Source organism: Hordeum vulgare, chromosome 5H, assembly GCF_904849725.1.
Source record: "Hordeum vulgare subsp. vulgare chromosome 5H, MorexV3_pseudomolecules_assembly, whole genome shotgun sequence".
In the NCBI taxonomy this organism is placed as follows: domain Eukaryota; kingdom Viridiplantae; phylum Streptophyta; class Magnoliopsida; order Poales; family Poaceae; genus Hordeum; species Hordeum vulgare.
This window is the reverse complement of record NC_058522.1, coordinates 525935508-525956007: the sequence shown is the minus strand read 5'-3', so window position 1 is coordinate 525956007 and position 20500 is coordinate 525935508. Positions and strand designations below refer to the sequence as shown.

Here is a 20500-nt window from a genome sequence, read left to right as displayed (position 1 = left end):
ACCGTGAACAAGCGAATCCACTAGATGTCGAACCCCAACCTAACATCATGCAATTGTTGGAAGATTGTCCTATAAGCAACTACTTGAATTCCCACCTATGAATTCCCGAAATATCTGGTCATGCAATCTGGTACACGGATACAAGGAGTAATAACACACAACTGCTATACTAACCCGTCACCTGTATCACATCCGTCAACACACGACCAGAATCTCGGACCTTCATCTACAACAGACCCTCGTGATCACAACGATACAAAGTATGGCAGTACTCCCGAACAATTTGCACCAGTACTGGGGACATCGGGGTTATCTCGCCACTACTCGTATTGAAGCAATTACGAACATCCTTCGTTCTGAGATACTAAGAAATCTGAATGATAACGATGTGCTCAAGAATCCCCTCGAGCTCAATTCCCCGGAAGAAAATCAAGTCAGACAGGAGGCACCAAGACAGAACTTTGTCACATCGGCATCATATAGATCCCAAGAATATCCGCGTGATCCTAAAAAAAATTGAGTGAGAAGAGGAGTAGAGTAAATTATTACGTCAAGATTCCTCACCAGAGCATCGAAGAGGAGAAGAAAGAATCCTACTCTCCGATATAACTAAGACTCAAATAGTTTTTCACTAGACTCGACTCGGCCATGTTCGATCAATCAAGGGGGCTCCTAGGTCGGTCCTTGCTCTGATACCAACTTGTCACGCCCAAGATGAAACCCTATCCTCAATTTGGCACGAGGGCCTCGTCAGGGATAGAAGCGCATCTCGTCGTGTCGCAAGAATGGATACCGTTACAAGTACATGTACTGAAAAGAAGAGATATATAAAGAGTTGGCTTACACTCGCCACAAGCTACATCAGAGTCACATCAGTACAATACATAATCATCAAGAGTAAGAGCAGGGTCCGACTACGGACGAAAACAAACGGCAATAGAAGAACGACGTCCATCCTTGCTATCCCAGGCTGTCGGCCTGGAACCCATCCTAGATCGATGAAGTAGAAGAAGAAGAAGAAGCAACTCCAAATGAACAATCAACGCGCTCGCGTCGAGTAACCTTTACATGTGCCTGCAACTGGTGTTGTAGTAATCTGTGAGCCACAGGGGACTCAGCAATCTCATTTCCAAAGGTATCAAGACTAGCAAAGCTTAATGGGTGAGGTATGGTTAAGTGGTGAGGTTGCAGTAGCGGCTAAGCATATATTTAGTGGCTAACTTACAAATACAAGAAATAAGAGGGGGAAGATCTACGTAACGGACGTGAACTACTGATGATCAAAAGAATGTTCCTAAACACCTACCTACATCAGACATAACCCCACCGTGTCCTCGATCGGAGAAGGAACTCACGAAAGAGACAATCACGGTTACACACACAGTTGGCATATTTTAATTAATTAACTTCAAGTTATCTAGAACCAGTGTTAAACAAAGCTTCCACGTTGCCACATAACCGCGGGCACGGCTTTCCGAAACATTTAACCCTGCAGGGGTGCTCCAACTAGTCCATCACAAATTACCACAAGCCGCATAGAAATCCTCAATCACGAAGCTCGCGATCTCGTCGGATTCCCTAGTGGAAAACCTCAACTCTGAGGTTACCCAAAGCATCACCGGAATCCCGATGCACAAGATATCTCGTCAAAGGTAAAACTAATCCAGCAAGGCCGCCCGACGTGTCGACGATCCCGATAGGAGTCGCGTACCTCGTTCTCAGGACACGACGGATGAGCTAGACGTCGGGATTGCTAAACCTCCGGGTGACCAGAGGGGCGCCGGACATCGCTCAGGTGGGACCAACACTCATGAGGAGCACTGGCCCGGGGGTTGATTAAATAGTCCGCGGGTGCCGGCGGGTCCCTATGCATTATTATTAGGTTATTAGGCAAATGTAGTACCAAAGTTGGGCCTTGCCAGACCAGTCTTAATCTAAAACGAATTATCAAGGGGGTCCCCATAACAACCCCGATCGTGTTAGGAGCGCTCATTTATGGAACATAACACTGGTAGCCGGTAACTAAAGGGGGCAAAGGTGGAACAAAACACCAGGCTAGAAAGGTCGAGCCTTCCACCTTTTACCAAATATATAGGTGCATTAAATTAAATAGCATTAATATAGTGATATAACAAGGAACCCATGTTTTCACATGGAAGCATCTGCACCTGCCACTAGCAACGCTAACACAGGGCTAAGCAAGCGGCAACATAGCCAGTCACTGGTTTGCTAGGTCGAACAGGTTGAAGATTTCATGGCATTGATGAGAGGCTGATATTTAACATGTGGTAGGCAACTAGACATAACGACAGAAACGATTTAACTAGCATGGCAATGATAGTAATGGTATCTAGGGAAATGATCATCTTGCCTGAGATCCCGCTTGGAAGAAGAATGCCTCCGTGAAGCAGACGAACCGACGTAGTCGAACGGGTCCTTACATCCGACACGCTTGCGGAACTCTATCGATACGGAGGAAACGGAAACAAGCATCAACACACGATATACACCACACGATGCAAGACACACATGATACATGAACGGCTCAATGATGCGAGGCATGACAATCACAACAACCAAACACTACACATTAAGTGAAGTTCAATATGCACGAGTTGCATATTGACGAAACTCCACGTTAATTATTTAGTTCACTCCTGGTTATCTACACGGCAATATTAATGTTGTCAAACATGCAAGAGGTGAAGCGGAAGTTAAACTACCTATCTAGGCATTTTAAGTGAGGTCGGAAATGACATACAACACCTCCGAAACGACCTCACATGTTAATTTACAATTCTGTCCAGATCTGAATTAACACCTTTAATTAGTTGTTAAACAGCAAAACAAATAGGTTCACGTAATTCTACGCATCAAGGCAAGCAATCTACACATAAGGAACATCTCCGACGGAGCTACGGAACAAAAGATACGGACACCGCAAGATATGATGGCATGAATGCAATATGTGTGCAACAATGGCTACAAGCACTTCCAAAACAAACAACCAGCAAGAGAATGAAACTACACGAGATTCTAAGCAAGTTTCATGTAGTACACGCTCCAATCGGAGCTACGGTTCGAAAACTACGAGCAAAACAAGAAAACACTACAATGTGCCAAAAACAGCCACATAGCATTTTCTACGCCTCACAACTTCGGCTACACAACTCCGATATGCTCAAGCAAGGCATGGAACGGAAGAGGGAAAGAAGCACTACTACAAACAACTAACATCATCTAGCATGGCAGCAAGGAACACTAGGGAAAGAAGTCACAAAATGGCTTCCCACACACTATTTCAGACTTAGTGAAAATTACACCTCACGAAAGTGCAGTTTTCGATCTGAAGCTATATTGACCGCAGTAAAACCCTAAGCTACAAGACTCGAAATGGCATGAAACTTTACAGAATGCTAGAGAAACACAAGGGGTGCAACTTACTCCATTGGACCAACCTCAAAAGAACTACAGATCACAAGATGCAAGCAAGACAAGACAGCAACAAAATATAACAGATTCCAGACTTAGAAATATTTCAGCTCCCCTAAAACAGCACTATTTCTAGCAACTTGAGAGCAAGCAAACAACACCTAAACATGCATTTCTAATGCAACCAAAAATAGCAGGGCTAAACAAAACATCCAAGATCAACTCTCTAGTTGACAACTAATTCAAACGAGGCACGGAATAAAACCTACGAATTAAACAAAAGGGCATCACGACAAAATATCTCGCGAACTAACTTCCTCAAAAGTAAAACTAATTGCACAGAAAAATCCATGGGATTTTTCTACCCCGGAAACATATAAAATATGTGGGGTTTGCAACACAATATAATGCCACACATAAATACGGGAAAATAACCTAAATACGGGAAAATAAACTACCGGCAATTCCCTACACGGAAAAATACGAGTGTCCGCTCTAAAATACACGGAAAAATAGTCCCTAAAACATAGGCATTTTATCTAAGGCACTCGAGCAATCCGGACCACAAGATAAAATAAATACGGGACGAAACAAAATAGGACAGCACGTTAAACTAGGCAGTCGGCACGTAAAACTACAGCAAATAGTTATGCAAGTTTTATAAACGGATTCTACGCACAAACCTACACGAAAAGCATATAAAAATCATCGCGATCCGACTTACAGATTAAAAGTTACGGGCGTGTAACTATTTAGCTAAAACCTGAAATACAACTAATTCGGAAAATCCTAAATTCTAACGGCCGAATCTGGTGGGCGCAACATAGCAAATACACGCCTGGGGCGAGGGATAGGGCTTGCGGGGCTCACCTTGCTGGCGGGGGTTGGGCCTTGCAGCTTGGGCCGATGAGAGGCGAGGTGGAGGGACGCTGGTGCGGGCCGGCTACGAGGAGGCCGAGCTGGGCCGCTGGGGTGCTCTGGGCCTGGCTCGAGCGCTGGCGTGGGGGTGGGCCGAACTGGCCTCGGCCGGCGCGGGGTCCAACTCGCGAGCAGCTGGTGCAGCCCAGGCGTGCAGCGGCAGAGCGAGGCGCTCGCGCTCGCCGTTCTTCTGCCCGAGCACGCGAGCCATGGTGGCGGCCGGCGGCTCGATCCGACGGGGTGGAGGCAGGCGCCTCCGACGGTTGGTGCAGGCGGCCGGTTCCGGGCGGATCCGAGGCGCGGGAGTCTCCCGACGGGATCTGGCGCGGCGGCGCGCTGCGCGGGGAAGGCGACAACGGCTCGGGGAGCCCGGGGCGGCGTGGCCGACGGGGATGGCGCGGCCCGAGGGCGACGGGGCTCCGGCGAGCAGGCGGGGGATGGGTCAGCTGGGCCTGCTGGCGGTGCGGCACTCCGACGGCCGGTCGGACGGCGCTTGGAGCTCGCTCGGGAGGAGCTGCGGGAAGAGGCTCGGCCTCGAGGCGGCGGCGTTGGATCCGGGCCTGGTGCAGGCCTGCTCCGGGCCTCGCGGGCCGGCGGCGGCTGCGGGATAGAGAGTGCTGTGGCTAGGGTTAGGGTTAGGGCGCGGATTTCGAGGAGGAGAGAGGAGGCTGTCCAAAAATTAAGGAGGAGGGGGTATTTATAAAGAAAAGAGGGGCTTAGTTAACCGGAATCGCGTTCCGGATCCAACCGCGGGGTCGGATTCGGACGATTCCGAACGCGGGTATGGGTACGCGGCCGTGCAGAGGGGATATCCGGAGACGAGAGGGAGAACGGGCGGCGTGGCACAAATTATAAAACACCGACAGACGTCCGACGAATAACCGAAGACGGTGCCGCTACGGTCGACCGTTCGGGTACCAGACGGACTCCGATCGCGACGAAATTTGACAGGCGGCCTAGTCATAACTAATCGCGACCGCGTGCCAAGTTTCACCTCGAGCAGAGAAAGTTTTAAACGCACTTTAAAAACAGGGTTACGACGGTGCCGCGGGCGCGTGCGTGTGCGGTCGGGCTCAGAACGGACGACGACGCGAACCGGCAACTAACAACGGATGCAAGTTTTGAAAACTGGCGGCACGGAGATGCCGATGCAATGCAGATGATGCGAATGATGCGATGATGATGCGACAAAATCAAATACCCACACGATGAAAACGGAAAGAAAAGGGAATCTTCTGGAACGTCGGCATTGGGCTGTCACAGTGGGATATTGTTTGTTCCTGTTCCTCCTTTTACCTTTTGACTTGGAGGTAATTCCAAGTCCCTCCTTTCCTACAACACCCTTTTGAGTGCTCAAGAGGTCGTTCAGACTCTTCTCACCTTGTATGCATGCCACAAGGCCCTTCTCAAGTTTCTCCTTTAACTTGGCATTTTCCTCCACAAGATGTACATGCTCACAACAGGGGTTAGTTGCACAAGCATTATCAAGTAACACAAAGGGAGGGCAAGTAGAGATCTCCTTGGTAAGCTTTGCTTGGAGTTGATCATGAGACTCTTTTAGAGAGAAATGAACACCTTTCAAAACCTGGTGGGCCTTGTCAAGTGTGTCAAACTCCTCTTTGAGTCTGTCATGGCCAACCTCAAGAGCATACTTTTCAGACTTAAGCATACGAGTAAGAACAACATCATGATCTAGTTTATTTTGCATTTTAGCGCAGTCATCGTTATATGACTCCTCAAGAGCCAAACGAAGAGTGCGCTCCTTTTCTAGAGCATTAGATAATTCGGCAATTTCATCGGCATAGTCACGACTGTGTCCCTGAAGCTCGGAGATGGTCTCCTCATGAGACTCAATGAGGTCAGTGGCCTCACCCAGTTGTTCCAAGAGAGCAACAAAGTGCTTCTTGGGTTCTCCCTTAATAGTGCACAGAAACTTGTCAAGATCATGCTCATTAAGTTCCCCAACATCACTATCTTCAACACAATTTAACAATGAAGGGGCGGAAGTAATGTTGGTCTTAATGATGGGAGTTACCTGATTGATACCTTTTGCCATGAGGCACTTGGTGATGTGGTTCTCGTTGGGGGCGTTGAACAGAGACACCTTCTAGGGAGGTGTAGTGGCAATAGCAACAGTTGCCGTTGCCACTGTATCATCATCATCATCATCATCGGAAGGGTACTCTTCAAGGGCCACCATCCCTTTTGGGTGAGGTTTCTTCACAAAGTTGTTCTTGATTGGAAATGATTTGGTTTTGTCTTTGCGAATGAGCTTGCCTCCGTTGTCTTCCCTTTTCTCATAGGGACATTCGGCCATGAAGTGACTCACGTTACCACAGTTATAACATGTCCTTACTCGTTGCTTGGGTTTGAATCCACTCGAGTTGTTCTTGGTGAAGGAGGGTCTTGAGTTCCTCTTGTTGCCCCAGAATTGCCTTCATGCAAGAGCCATGTGCTCATGATAGGCATACTTTGTTTCTTCAGGGCAGCCCTCCTCTTCCTCATCTTCTTCTTCTTCTTCTTCTTCAAGCATTGCTTTTGCTTTCAACGCAAGGTTGGGTGAAGTTGTCTTTGATCGAACACGAGCAAGTGCATTGTCGGTTGTTTCGTTCATGATTGACATTGCAATGAATTCATCCAACACCTCACTGGAAGACAAGGAGTGGAAGTCTGGCCGCTGACGAATGACAGATGACATGGCTTTGTTGAAAGGCATGATAGCTTTAAGGAACTTGCGCTTGACCCATGTATCATCCACATCCTTGCTCCCATGATCCTTGAGTGCCACAGCAATAGCAGTCACCCTCCGATAGAGATCACGAGGGTCCTCGTCTTCCTTCATCACAAACTCATCGGCCTTATCAAGTATCACTTCATAGTTGGATCGTTGAATGCTTGAGCTTCCCTTGTACAATACCATAATATGCTCCCAACAATCCTTGGCCAAAGTGAAGGGACGCAAGTGAGGAAGATCTTCAGGTGGCACGGCAGACTGGAGAATAAACAAAGCAGAGTGATTGTATTGATTGTCTGCATCTTCTGTTGGAGTGAGGTTGCTTGGGTCATGGGGATAATATCCTTGCTCGATGATTCTCCACAAGTTTGTTGAGCTGTGATTCAAATGCGACTTAATAGAAAATACCCAGTTAGCAAAGTCACCTTTCACAAGCTTAGGAGGAGGACCAACAGGATTAAGACATGGTGCGGGAACGGATCCTCCATAGACCATGGGGGGTGGAACTGAGGCATATGTTCCAGTCCCATCCTTTTCGTGAGATGGGGGAGGTTGCATACCTTTAGCCGCTTCCTTAGAGGAGTTGGTCTCCGAATCGAAAACGGTGGGTTTAACCACTATAGCCGGTTCGGGTGAACTTTTAAATCCCTCAATTAACTCTTTAAGCATGGTCTTGACCTCGTTCGTCAAGTCCGTCTTGAGAGCGCCCATAGCCGTATTCAAGTCGTCCCTTGTGACCGAAGTCAAGTCCATGGCCTCGGGTTGCCCATGGTTAATTCCCTCTTCGCCTTCCATACTCTTCGGGTGGTTAAACCCTTAATAAAGAGACGTGGCTCTGATACCAATTGAAAGGATCGATATGGTTGACTAGAGGGGGGGGGGGTGAATAGACAACGACCACTTTTTAATTAATCTTAGCAAGTTAAGGTAAACAACATATGGGTTCACAAATATTATGACAATGAGGTGAACCCTAATGAAGCTAACAACGAGAGCTACTAAGACAAGTAAGATATAGTCCGCAACATAATCATACACAAAGTAAAGGATAGAGATAACCACAAGTGGAACCGATGGAGACGAGGATGTGTTACCGAAGTTCCTTCCTTTTGACAGGAAGTACGTCTCCGTTGGAGCGGTGTGGAGGCACAATGCTCCCCAATAAGCCACTAAGGCCACCGTATTCTCCTCACGCCCTCGCACGATGCAAGGTACCGTGATTCCACTATAGGTGCCCTTGAAGGTGGCGACCGAACCTTTACAAACAAGGTTGGGGCAAACTCCACACGAAGCTTGGAGGCTCCCAACAAGACCATGAAGCTTCACCACAATGGAATATGGCTTCGAGGTGACCTCAACCGTCTAGGATGCTCAAACACCCAAGAGTAACAAGATCCTCAAGGGATTGGTGGGGGAATCAACTTTTCTCTTGGTGGAAGTGTGGATCTAGGCCTTCTCAACCAATCCCTAAAGAACCAACAAGTTTGATTGGCTAGGGAGAGAGATCGGGCACTTTTGAGCTTAGGGAGCAACAATGGTGCTTGGGGAGGTAAGAGATAAGGTTCCACAGCTAGAAGAACCCTTTATATAGTGGGGGGGAAAATCCAACCGTTTTCCCACTCTCTGCCCGAGCTCCAGCGGTACTACCGCTAGCTGCAGCGGTAGTACCGCTGGCACTCCAGCGGTACTACCGCTGACCAGGGGCGGTACTACCGCTGACTAGAGGTACTACCGCTGGTTGCAGCGGTACTACCGCTGGGCCCATGGTAGTGCAAAAGCACTACCACCGCCAAGAAAGTCTTCGCAAAAAGGTCCGTCCACGAACAACCGCTAGGCAGACGGTACTAAGCTCCTGGAGCGGTACTACCGCTGACCAGGGGTGGTACTACCGCCAGCTAGCGGTACTACCGCTGGCTGCAGCGGTACTACCGCTAGCATTCCAGCGGTACTACCGCTAGGGCCAGCGGTACTACCGCTCGGGACCATTTTGCAAGGAGGAAATAAACACAGTGGCGGGGGCCGCTCCAAAGATGAAGGTAAGGGAAAATATGTGACGTGTGCGCGTGCAAAGATAGATTCCACCCAAACCTTTCCACTACGGTTCCCCTCTTAATAGTACGGCTTTCCTATGACTCAAATAAAGAGAATCGTAGAGAGCGTCGTGCTTCCGTTCCATGAATGAGGAGGCGAGTCGTCTTGTGCCGTTGACGTGTGTTATCTGAAACCTTAACACACACGGTTAGTCCTTTACGGTACTGTCATCAATCACCAAAATTACTTAGGCATAAACTATGCCCCAACACATGAGATCATATAACTCACTAGCACCGGAGGAATACTTTGTGTGCATCAAACGTCGCAACGTAAATCGGTGACTATAAAGGTGCTCTACAGGAATCTCCAAAGGTGTCCGTTGAGTTAGTATGGATCAAGACTGGGATTTGTCACTCCGTGTGGCAGAGAGGTATCTCGGGGCCCACTCGTTAATACAATATCACACACAAGCCTTGCAAGCAATGTGACTAAGTGTAAGTCACAGGATCTTGTATTACGGAACGTGTAAAGAGACTTGCTGGTAACGAGATTGAAATAGGTATGCGGATACCGACGATCGAATCTCGAGGAAGTAACATACTGAAGGACAAAGGGAATGACATATGAGATTATATGAATCCTTGACACCGAGGTTCAACCGATAAGATATTCGGAGAATATGTAGGATCCAATATGGGCATCCAGGTCCCGCTATTGGATACTGACCGAGGAGTGCCTCGGGGCATGTCTACATAGTTCTCGAACCCGCACGGTCTGCACACTTAAGGTTCAATGATGTTTTAGTATAGTTGAGTTATATGTTTGGTTACCGAATGTTGCTCGGAGTCCCGGATGAGATCACAGATGTCACGAGGGTTTCCGGAATGGTACGGAAACAAAGATTGATATATAGGATGGTTTCATTTGGTCACCGGAAAGTTTTGGGCAATTCCGAAAGTGTACCGGGAGTGATCAATGGGTTCCGGGAGTTCACCGGGAGGGCCCCACCCACCTGGGAGTGAGCCCAAGGCATTAGGGTGGCGCCACAACTCCTTAGTGGGCTGGTGGAGTCAGCCCAAGGGGCCCATGGCGCCACATAAATAAATACCAAAAGAAAATAAAAAGAAAAAGGGAAATAGGGAGGTGGGAAGGAAGAGGAGGACTCCTCCTTCCCAAACCGAATTGGAGGAGGAGGAGTCCTCCTCCCTTGGCCGGCGCACCTTAAGGCCTTGTGCCTCAAGGCTAGCCCTCCCCCTCCCTCCTATATATATTGGTGGTTTAGGGCTGATTTGAGACACAACTTTGCCACGTGCAACTCTAGCCTATACCACATAGTTTTACCTCTAGATCGGATTTCTGCAGAGCTCGGACGGAGCCATGCAGGAGTAGATCATCACCACCACCAGAGCGTCGTCACACTGCCGAAGAACTGATCTACTTCGCCGTCTTGCTTGGTGGATCAAGAAGGCCGAGATCATCGTCGAGCTGTATGTGTGCTGAATGCGGAGGTGTCGTCCGTTCGGCGCTAGATCGGAACGAGCGTGGGACGGATCGCGGGATGGTTCGTGGGACGGTTCGAGGGACGTGAAGACGTTCCAACATCAACCGCGTTTCTTAACGTTTCCTGCTGTGCGATCTACAATGATACATAGATCAAAATCTCCTCTCGTAGATGGACATCACCATGATAGGTCTTCGTGTGCGTAGGATTTTTTTTGTTTCCCGTGCAACGTTCCCCAACAGTGGCATCATGAGCTAGGTTCATCAGTAGATGTTATCTTGAGTAGAACACAAAAGGTTTTGTGGACGGTGATGTTCGATTTGCGGCCCTCCTTAGTCTTTTCTCGATTTGGCGGTATTGTTGGATCGAAGCGGCACGGACCGACATAACTCGCACGCTTACGAGAGACTGGCTTCATCGATTGACATGCAACCTCGTTACATAAAGATGACTGGCGGGTGTCGGTTTCTTCAAATTTAGTTGAATTGGTTTTGACCGAGGCGGTCCTTGGAGAGGTTAAATTGCAATTTGCACATCTCCATTGTGGTTTTTGCGTAAGTAAGATGCGATCATACTAGATACCCATAGAAGTCACGTAAAACATGCAACAACAAATTAGAGGACGTCTAACTTGTTTTTTGCAAGGTATGCTTGTGATATGATATGGCCAATGACGTGATGTGATATATTGGATGTATGAGATGACCATGTTATAATAGTTAATATTGACTTGCACGTCGATGCTATTGCAACTGGCAGGAGCCATAGGGTTGTCTTTAGACTAACGTTTGTGTTTGCAGATGCGTTTACTATATTGCCAGGTCGTAGCTTTAGTAGTAATAGCATAGGTAACACGACAACCTGGCGACACGTTGATGGAGATCATAGTGTGGCGCCGGTGACAAGAAGATCGTGCCGGTGCTTTGGTGATGGAGATCAAGAAGCACAAGATGATGGCCATATCATGTCACTTATGAATTGCATGTGATGTTAATCCTTTTATGCACCTTATTTTGCTTAGAACGACGGTAGCATTATAAGGTGATCTCTCACTAAAATTTCAAGATGAAATTGTGTTCTTCCCGACTGTGCAGCGTTGCTACAGTTCGTCGTTTTGAGACACCACGTGATGATCGGGTGTGATAGACTCAACGTTCACATAAAACTGGTGCAAAACAGTTGCACACGCGAAACACTCGGGTTAAACTTGACGAGCCTAGCATGTGCAGACATGGCCTCGGAACACATGAGACCGAAAGGTCGAGCATGAATCGTATAGTTGATATGATTAGCATAGGGATGCTTACCTCTGAAACTATTCTCAACTCACGTGATGATCGGACTTGAGTTAGTGAATTTGGATCATGTACCACTCAAATGACTAGAGATATGTACTTTTTGAGTGGGAGTTTATTAGTAATTTGATTAGTTAAAACTCTAATTATCATGAACATAGTCAAAAGGTCTTTGCGAATTATGATGTAGCTTGTGCTATAGCTCTACTGTTTTTTATATGTTCCTAGAGAAAATTTAGTTGAAAGATGATAGTAGCAACTTTGCGGACTCAGTCCGTAAAACTGAGGATTGTCCTCATTGCTGCGCAGAAGGCTTATATCCTTAATGCACCATTCGGTGTGCTGCACCTCAAGCGTCGTCTGTGGATGTTGCGAACATCTGACATACACGTTTTTTTATGACTACGTGATAGTTCAGTGCGTAACACTTAATGGCTTAGAAGCAAGGCGCCGAAGACGTTTTGAGACGTCACAGAACATAAGAGATGTTCTAAGAGATGAAATTGAGATTTCATGCTCGTGCCCTTGTTGAGAGGTATGAGACCTCCGACAAGATTCTTTGTCTACAAAGTAAAGTAGAAAAGCTCAATCGTTGAGCATGTTCTCAGATTGTTTGAGTACAACAATCGCTTGAATCAAGTGGGAGTTAATCTTCCAGATGAGATAATTCTCCAAAGTCACTGCCACTAAGTTTCTAGAGCTTCGTGATGAACTATAACATCTCAAGGATAGATACGATGATCCTTGAGCGATTCGTAATGTTTCACACTGCAAAAGTAGAAATCAAGAAGGAGCATCAATTGTTGATGGTTAGTAAAACCACTAGTTTCAAGAAGGGCAAGGGCTAGAAGGGATACTTCATGAAACGACAAACCACTTGTTGCTCTAATGAAGAAACCCAAGATTGAACCCAAACCCAAGACTGAGTGCTTCTGTTATGAGGGGAACGATCATTGAGGCGGAGCTACCCTAGATGCTTGGTAGATAAGAAGGCTGGGAAAGTCGACACAAGTATATTTGTTATACATGATATTGATGTGTACTTTACTAGTACTCCTAGTAGCATGAGGGTATTAGATACCGGTTCGGTTGCTAAGTGATTAGTAACTCGAAGTAAAAGCTACGAAATAAACGGAGACTAGCTAAAAGTGAGGTGACGATACGTGTTGAAAGTATTTCCAAGGTTGATATGATCAAACATCGCACACTCCCTCTACCATCGGGATTGGTGTTAAACCTAAACAATTGTTATTTGGTGTTTGTGTTGAGCATGAACAAGGTTAGATCGTGTTTATTGTAATACGATTATTCATTTAAAGAGAATAATAGTTATTCTATTTGCTTGAATAATTACCTTCAATGGTTTATTGAATCTCGATCGTAGTGTTACACATGTTCATAATATTGGTACCAAAAGATACAAAAGTAATAATGATAGCACCCCTTACTTTTGGCACTGCCACTTGAGTCATGTTGGTGTAAAATGCATGAAGAAGCTCCATGCTGATGGATCTTTGTACTCACTCATTTCTGAAACGTTTGAGACATGCAAACCATACCTGTTGGTATAAACGCATGAAGAAACTCCATGCGGATGGATCGTTTGGATTCACTTGATTTTGAATCACTTGAGATATGCAAAATCATACCACGTGGAACAAGAAAGTGACTTGTTGGAAGCAATGCATTTTCATGTGTGCAGTCCAATGAGTGTTGAGGCACGCAGTGGATATCATTATGTTCTTACATCACTGACGATTTGAGTAGATACAGGAGTATCTACTTGATGAATCACAAGTCTAAAATATTGAAAGGTTCAAAGCTATTTCAGAGTGAAGATCGTCGTGACAAGAGGATAAACTGACTACGATATGATCATAGAGTTGAATATCTGAGTTACGAGTTTTTGGTACACAGTTAAGACAATGTGGAAATTGTTTCGTAGTTCATGCCACCTGGAACACCATAGTGTGATGGTGTGTCCAAACGTCATAGCCGCACCCTATTGGATATAGCTCATACTATGATGTCTCTTATCGAATTACCACTATCGTTTATGGGTATGCATTAGAGACAACCACATTCACTTTAAATAGGGCACCGCGTATTTCCGTTGAGATGACACGGTATGAACTATGGTTTGGAGAAACCTGAGCTGTGTTTCTTGAAAGTTTGGGGCTGCGACCCTTATGTGAAAAAGTTTCAGTCTGATAAGCTCGAACCCAAAGTGGATAAATGCATCTTCATAGGATATCCAAAATAGTTGGATACATCTCCTATCTCAGATCTGGAAGCAAAGTGTTTGTTTCTAGAAACGGGTCCTTTCTCGAGGAAAGGTTTCTCTCGAAAGAATTGAGTGGGAGGGTGGTGGAACTTGATGAGGTTAGTGAACCGTCACTTCAACCAGTGTGTAACAGGGCGCATGAAGATGTTCATGTGGCCCCTACACCAATTGAAGTGGAAACTGATGATGGTGATCATTGAGCTTAGGATCAAGTTACTAAAAACCTCGTAGGTCGACAAGGTCGCGTACTACTACAGATTGGTATGGTAACCCTCACTTGGAGGTCATGTTGTTGAACTAGAATGAACCTACGAGCTATGGAGAAGCGATGATGGGCACGGATTCCGACAAATGGCTCGAGGCCATGAAATCCGAGAGAGGATCCATGTAGACTTTGGAAGAACTACTTGATGGTCATAATACTATTGAGTAAAGATGGATCTTTAAAAGGAAGACAGACGATGATGGTGAAAAGTCACCATTAAGAAAAGCTCGACTTGTCACAAAGATGTTTCCGACAAGATCAAAGAGTTGACTATGAGGAGACTTTCTCACTCATAGCGATGCTAAAAGTCTGTTGGAATTATGTTAGCAGTTGCTGCATTGTTTATGAAATATTGCACATAGGATGTCAAAACATTGTTTCCTCAACGGTTTCCTTGAGGAAAGGTTGTATGTGATACAACCAGATGGTTTGTCGATCCTAAAGATGCTAACAAGTATGCAAGCTCCAGTGATCCTTTCATGGACTGGTGCAAGCATCTCGGAGTTGGAATATACACTTTGATGAGATGATCAAAGCTTTTGGGTTTATACAAGGTTTATGAGAAACTTGTATTTCCAAAGAAGTGAGTGGGAGCACTATAGATTTTTTGATAAGTATATGTGGTTGGCATATTGTTGATCGAAAGGAATGTAGAATTTCTGTAAAGCATAAAGGGTTGTTTGAAAGGGGGTTTTTCAAAGGAAGACCTGGATAGAGCTACTTGAACATTGAGCATCAAGATCTATGGAGATAGATCAAAATGCTAAAAAGGACTTTCAAATGAAATGCATGCCTTGACATGTTTTTGAAGGAGTTTAAAATAGATCAACAAAGAAGGAGTTCTTGGCTATGTTGTAAGGTGTGAATTTGAGTAAGACTCAAAAGCCATACCACGACACAAGAAAGAGAAAGGACGAATGTCGTCCCCTACGCCTTAGCCATAGACTCTAAAGTATGTCATGTTGTGTACCGCACCTGATGTGTGCCTTGCCACAAGTCTGTTAAGAGGTACAGAGAGTGATCCAGGATTGAATCACTAAAACAACGGTCAAATATATCCTTAGTAACTAATGAACTAAGGAATTTTTCTCGATTATGGAGGTGGTTAAAGAGTTCGTCGTAAAGGCTTATGTCGATGCAAGCTTTGACACTAATCCGAATAACTCTGAGTAGTTAAACGGATTCGTATAGTAGAGTAGATATTTGGAATATTTCCAAATAGCATGTAGTAGCAGCATCTATAAGATGACATAAAGATTTGTAAAGCTCACACGGATCTGAAAGGTCCAGAACCATTGACTAAAACCTCTCTCACAAGAAGACGTGATCAAACCCCAGAACTGTATAGGTGTTGGATTCATTAAAATCACATGGTGATGTGAACTAGATTATTGACTCTAGTGCAAGTGGGAGACTGTTGGAAATATGCCCTAGAGGCAATAATAAAATAGTTATTATTATATTTTTTTGTTCGTGATAATCGTTTATTATCCATGCTATAATTGTATTGAATGAAAACATAGATACATGTGTGGATACATAGACAAAACAATGTCCCTAGCAATCCTCTAGTTGGCTAGCCAGTTGATCAATGATAGTCAAGGTTTTCTGACTATATGCAAGTGTTATCACTTGATAACTGGATCACATCATTAGGAGAATCATGTGATGGACTAGACCCAAACTATGAACGTAGCATATTGATCGTGTTGTTTTATTGCTATTGTTTTCTGCGTGTCAAGTATTTATTCCTATGACCATGAGATGATATAACTCACTGGCACCGGAGGAATACCTTGTGTGCATCAAACGTCGCAACGTAACTGGGTGACTATAAAGGTGCTCTACAGGTATCTCCGAAGGTGTCCGTTGAGTTAGTATGGATCAAGACTGGGATTTGTCACTCCGTGTGACAGAGAGGTATCTCGGGGCCCACTCAGTAATGCAACATCACACACAAGCCTTGCAAGCAATGTGACTAAGTGTAAGTCACGGGATCTTGTATTACGGAACGAGTAAAGAGACTTGCCGGTAACGATATTGAAATAGGTATGCGGATACCGACGATCGAATCTCGGGGAAGTAACATACCGAAGGACAAAGGGAATGCCATACGGGATTATATGAATCCTTGACACTGAGGTTCAACCGATAAGATCTTCGGAGAATATGTAGGATCCAATATGGGCATCCAGGTCCCGATATTGGATATTGACCGAGGAGTGCCTCGGGGCATGTGTACATAGTTTTCGAACCCGCATGGTCTGCACACTTAAGGTTCGATGATGTTTTAGTATAGTTGAGTTATATGTGTGGTTACCGAATGTTGTTTGGAGTCCCGAATAAGATCACGGACGTCACGAGGGTTTCCGGAATGGTCCGGAAACAAAAATTGATATATAGGATGGTTTCATTTGGTCGCCAAAAAGTTTCAGGCAATTCCGGCAGTGTACCGGGAGTGGCGAATGGGTTCCAGGAGTTCACCGGTAGGGGGCCACCCATCCGGGAGTGAGCCCAAGTCATTAGGGTGGCGCCACAAGTCCTTAGTGTGCTGGTGGAGTCAGCCCAAGGGGCCCGACGCCACATAAAGAAATACCAAAAGAAAATAAAAAGAAAAAGGGAAAGAGGGAGGTGGGAAGGAAGAGGAGGACTCCTCCTTCCCAAACCGAATTGGAGGAGGAGTCCTCCTGCTCCCTTGGCCGGCGCACCTTGAGGCCTTGTGCCTCAAGGCTAGCCCTTCCCCTCCCTCCTATATATATTGGTGGTTTAGGGCTGATTTGAGACACAACTTTGTCACGTGCAACTTTAGCTTATACCACATAGGTTTACCTCTAGATCGGATTTCTGCGGAGCTCTGGCGGAGCCGTGAGGAGTAGATCATCACCACCACCGGAGCGTCGTCACGCTGCCGGGGAACTCATCTACTTCTCCGTTTGCTTGCTGGATCAAGAAGGCACAGATCATCGTCGAGTTGTACGTGTGCTGAACGCGGAGGTGCCGTCCATTCGGCGCTAGATCGGAACGGATCGTGGGACGGATCGCGGGACGATTCGTGGGACGGTTCGAGGGACGTGAAGACGTTCCACTACATCAACCGCATTTCTTAACGCTTCCTGCTGTGCGATCTAGAAGTGTACGTAGATCCAAATCTCCTCTCATAGATGGACATAATCATGATAGGTCTTCGTGTGCGTAGGAAATTTTTTGTTTCCCATGCAACGTTCCCCAACAACATCATCATCCGCGAGAACACTACAATTAGAAGGTTTGAAAAAGCTAACCTAAATTACTAATCAAAGCAGAGACAATGGGATTCCCCTTCCCGCTACCGACCGTAGGAGCATCAGATAGAGGGAGGATAATCTACAAACTCATGGGCATAGTTTGGAGGAAGAAATTTTCCCTAGCCATCAAGGGATAGAGGAGAAAATGCTAAAGATGTCTCACATAATATTGGAAAATGCCAAATATTAAGGGCATCAACCTTATTGTCCTATTTTCATCACCCAGACTCGCAGAGGCACATAGTGATAGGACCACACCTGTACGTGGCTGCCAGATTGATTTATGATTCATAAGTTTGTTCGATTCTCCACCTTTTATGCCTTTCATTTCATGTTGAAATTTGAAACTACTATATCTTTTGAATCAAAAGTTCAAACTAAATTTTGTCCGCATATTTTGGTTTGTTGCCACAAGAACTCTTGAACAACTCAATTTATAATACATTTTTGACAACTTAAAAAAAACAAGTTTCAGATATTCAAACTTGATAGTTAGTTTAGCTTTTCACCAAATTTATTTACTTTTAGGGTTCTGAATTTAGTGTTTAGGGCTTAGAGCTTTGTGCTTAGGGTTTAGGGCTTAGGGCTTAAAGTTTATGATTTAATCTTTAATCTTTATTTGTAAAGTTATGGTTTAGGTTTGTGTTAAGTTTTAGTTTTGAAACTTGGTGAATTTGAAATTCGTTCTTATCAAGTTTTAGTAGTTGAAACTTGTGTCATTGTGTGCATGCTAGTTGTGGAGAGGCAAGATGTGGAATCATTATGTTTGTATCACTCCAAACTAAGGTACTACGTGTCCATAAAAAACACTTTTTTATAAAAAGAAGTAAGTATCAAACACTCGATTTTGATCATTGCTCTCAGCCACTCACAAGCTAGGAAGAAGAAATTACAGGAACTAAGAAATGGGCCAATCAAAGAATCGTTCTATTTGTATAAGCCTGTCGACGCTGAATCTTTCAATCCGAAGAGGTGGATGAATGATTGAATCTCGCGTGACCCAGCACCGGCGAATTGGCTGATTCTGCTGCACCTCCCATAGGTCGACAGCAAATCCACCTGCTGCTGCTATTCATTCATCAGCGACACCCCATGCCTGCCCACCCATGGAATCTCCCCTGCCAATTGGGTACGGCCCGTCGCCACGCACGCACACACACACGCACAAATGACACAAACTCACACAACAAGACACACACATGCCAGTGAAAACTGAAAACGATCGCAAACTCTCTCCAAGTAAAGAAAGAAAATATTATTCGTACTAGTAAAACGGAAGATAAGGACCTGCAGTTTTGGAAGCGAGCAGAGCACACACACAAACCAAAACAAACAAACCAAACGGTGACATCAGTGGAGTGCGAGAGGGGGAGCCGAGCCCGGCCCGGCCCGGCCCGGCGGCCCTTCTTTAAGATCACCACCCGCCCCCAATTGTTCTCTCCCACACCTCACCTCACCTCACCTCACCTTCTTCGCCTTCTTCTTCTTCTCGCCCGGTGACACCCGAGAGCAAACGAGCAATTCACCAGCTTGCTTCCTCTTGTCTGCTGCAAGGTGCTGATCGGTGATCGGGCCTTTGATCTTTCCGGGAGGGAGGGAAGCCGTTGTGTCAGGCTGGCTCTCGACATGTTCAGATCCAAGGTCCAGGAGATGATCCTCAGGAGGAGGTCCAGGTCCATGAACGGCGCCGGCTGCAACTTGTCCACGGCCCCGTGCGACGGTGGAGCCGGCAAGGGTGCTGCTGCTGCTCGTGCCACGTCGTTTGCGGTGCCGAGGCTGCTGCACTCGTCGTCGCTCCCGGCCGGCGGCCGCGCCGCGGTCGTCACCGGGAGCCCCGCGCGGGACCACGAGGCGATGTCCGCCTACGCCATGAGCCCGACGTCCGTGCTGGACGCGTCGGCGGCCTTCGGGTCGCCCGGCCCGGCCGTGGAAGCCGGCGGGGGCAAGCGCCGGCCGTGGTGCGACGGGTGCGCGGGGCCGCACGGGCTCGCCGACGTGCTGGACTGCGCCCACGAGGCCCAGCGGAGGAAGAGCGTCCTCCGGGGCGCCGTCAGGGCGCAGGCGCCGGCCCTGGTGCGGTCCTCCTCCCTGGACCGGCGCGTGGAGTTCGGCGTCAAGAACAAGAGCTCGTGGCTGCCGCTCCGCGCCGCCCGCCCGGCGGCGGCGGAGGCAGAGGAGGACGGGCCGTCGTCCGAGGACTACACCTGCGTCATCTCCCGCGGGCCCAACCCGCGGACGGTGCACATCTTCGGCGACCGCGTCGTGGAGGGCGACCGCGTCGTGGGAAGCCCGCCGCCGGCGCCGGCGCGCCAGGGCAGAGGTTTCCTCAGCCTGTGACGCCATGCCTGCCATCCATAGTAGCAAGTCCTCTCCTCCATGATGCGTGCGTGCGTGCGTGCTCCGGTAAAGTAGTAAGTCTTGTTGATGCTGCCATAGTCTTGTCGTCCTAATATTTGTTCTTGGATCGATCTTGATGAGATGATCATGCTTCTTGGATCAGATGATCAAACAGATTGGGTTTTGTCTGTAATATAGGAATTCTGCCTCTCTCTCTCTCTCTCTCTCTCTCTCTCTCTTTGCTGCAACATGCTTGTACCAGAGTAAGATAAGATCACAACCGAACATGTAAAATTAGTACTAGCTTCTGAATGAATTGATCGTTGAAAATGCACTGAATTCCTCGGCTGCCAGAGCTGCTGATCATCAGAGCAGTAGCTAGTGAATGAATTGAACACTGAAAATGCACTGAATTC

At 46.6% G+C, this 20500-nt stretch overlaps 1 protein-coding gene across 1 annotated transcript; it reads left to right on the top strand.

Moving 5' to 3' along the window:
• The first annotated feature begins 18657 nt into the window (after positions 1 to 18657).
• On the top strand, positions 18658 to 20418 carry LOC123452198 (FCS-Like Zinc finger 8-like). Its single transcript, XM_045128808.1, has one exon. The coding sequence runs from the start codon at positions 19374 to 19376 to the stop codon at positions 20082 to 20084; it is 711 nt and encodes a 236-aa protein (XP_044984743.1). The 5' UTR covers positions 18658 to 19373; the 3' UTR covers positions 20085 to 20418.
• Positions 20419 to 20500: the final 82 nt, after the last annotated feature.

What these genes read in the sequence shown, in the direction of transcription:
- LOC123452198 (XM_045128808.1), top strand. Translation starts at nt 19,374, where the DNA reads ATGTTCAGATCCAAGGTCCAGGAGATGATCCTCAGGAGGAGGTCCAGG.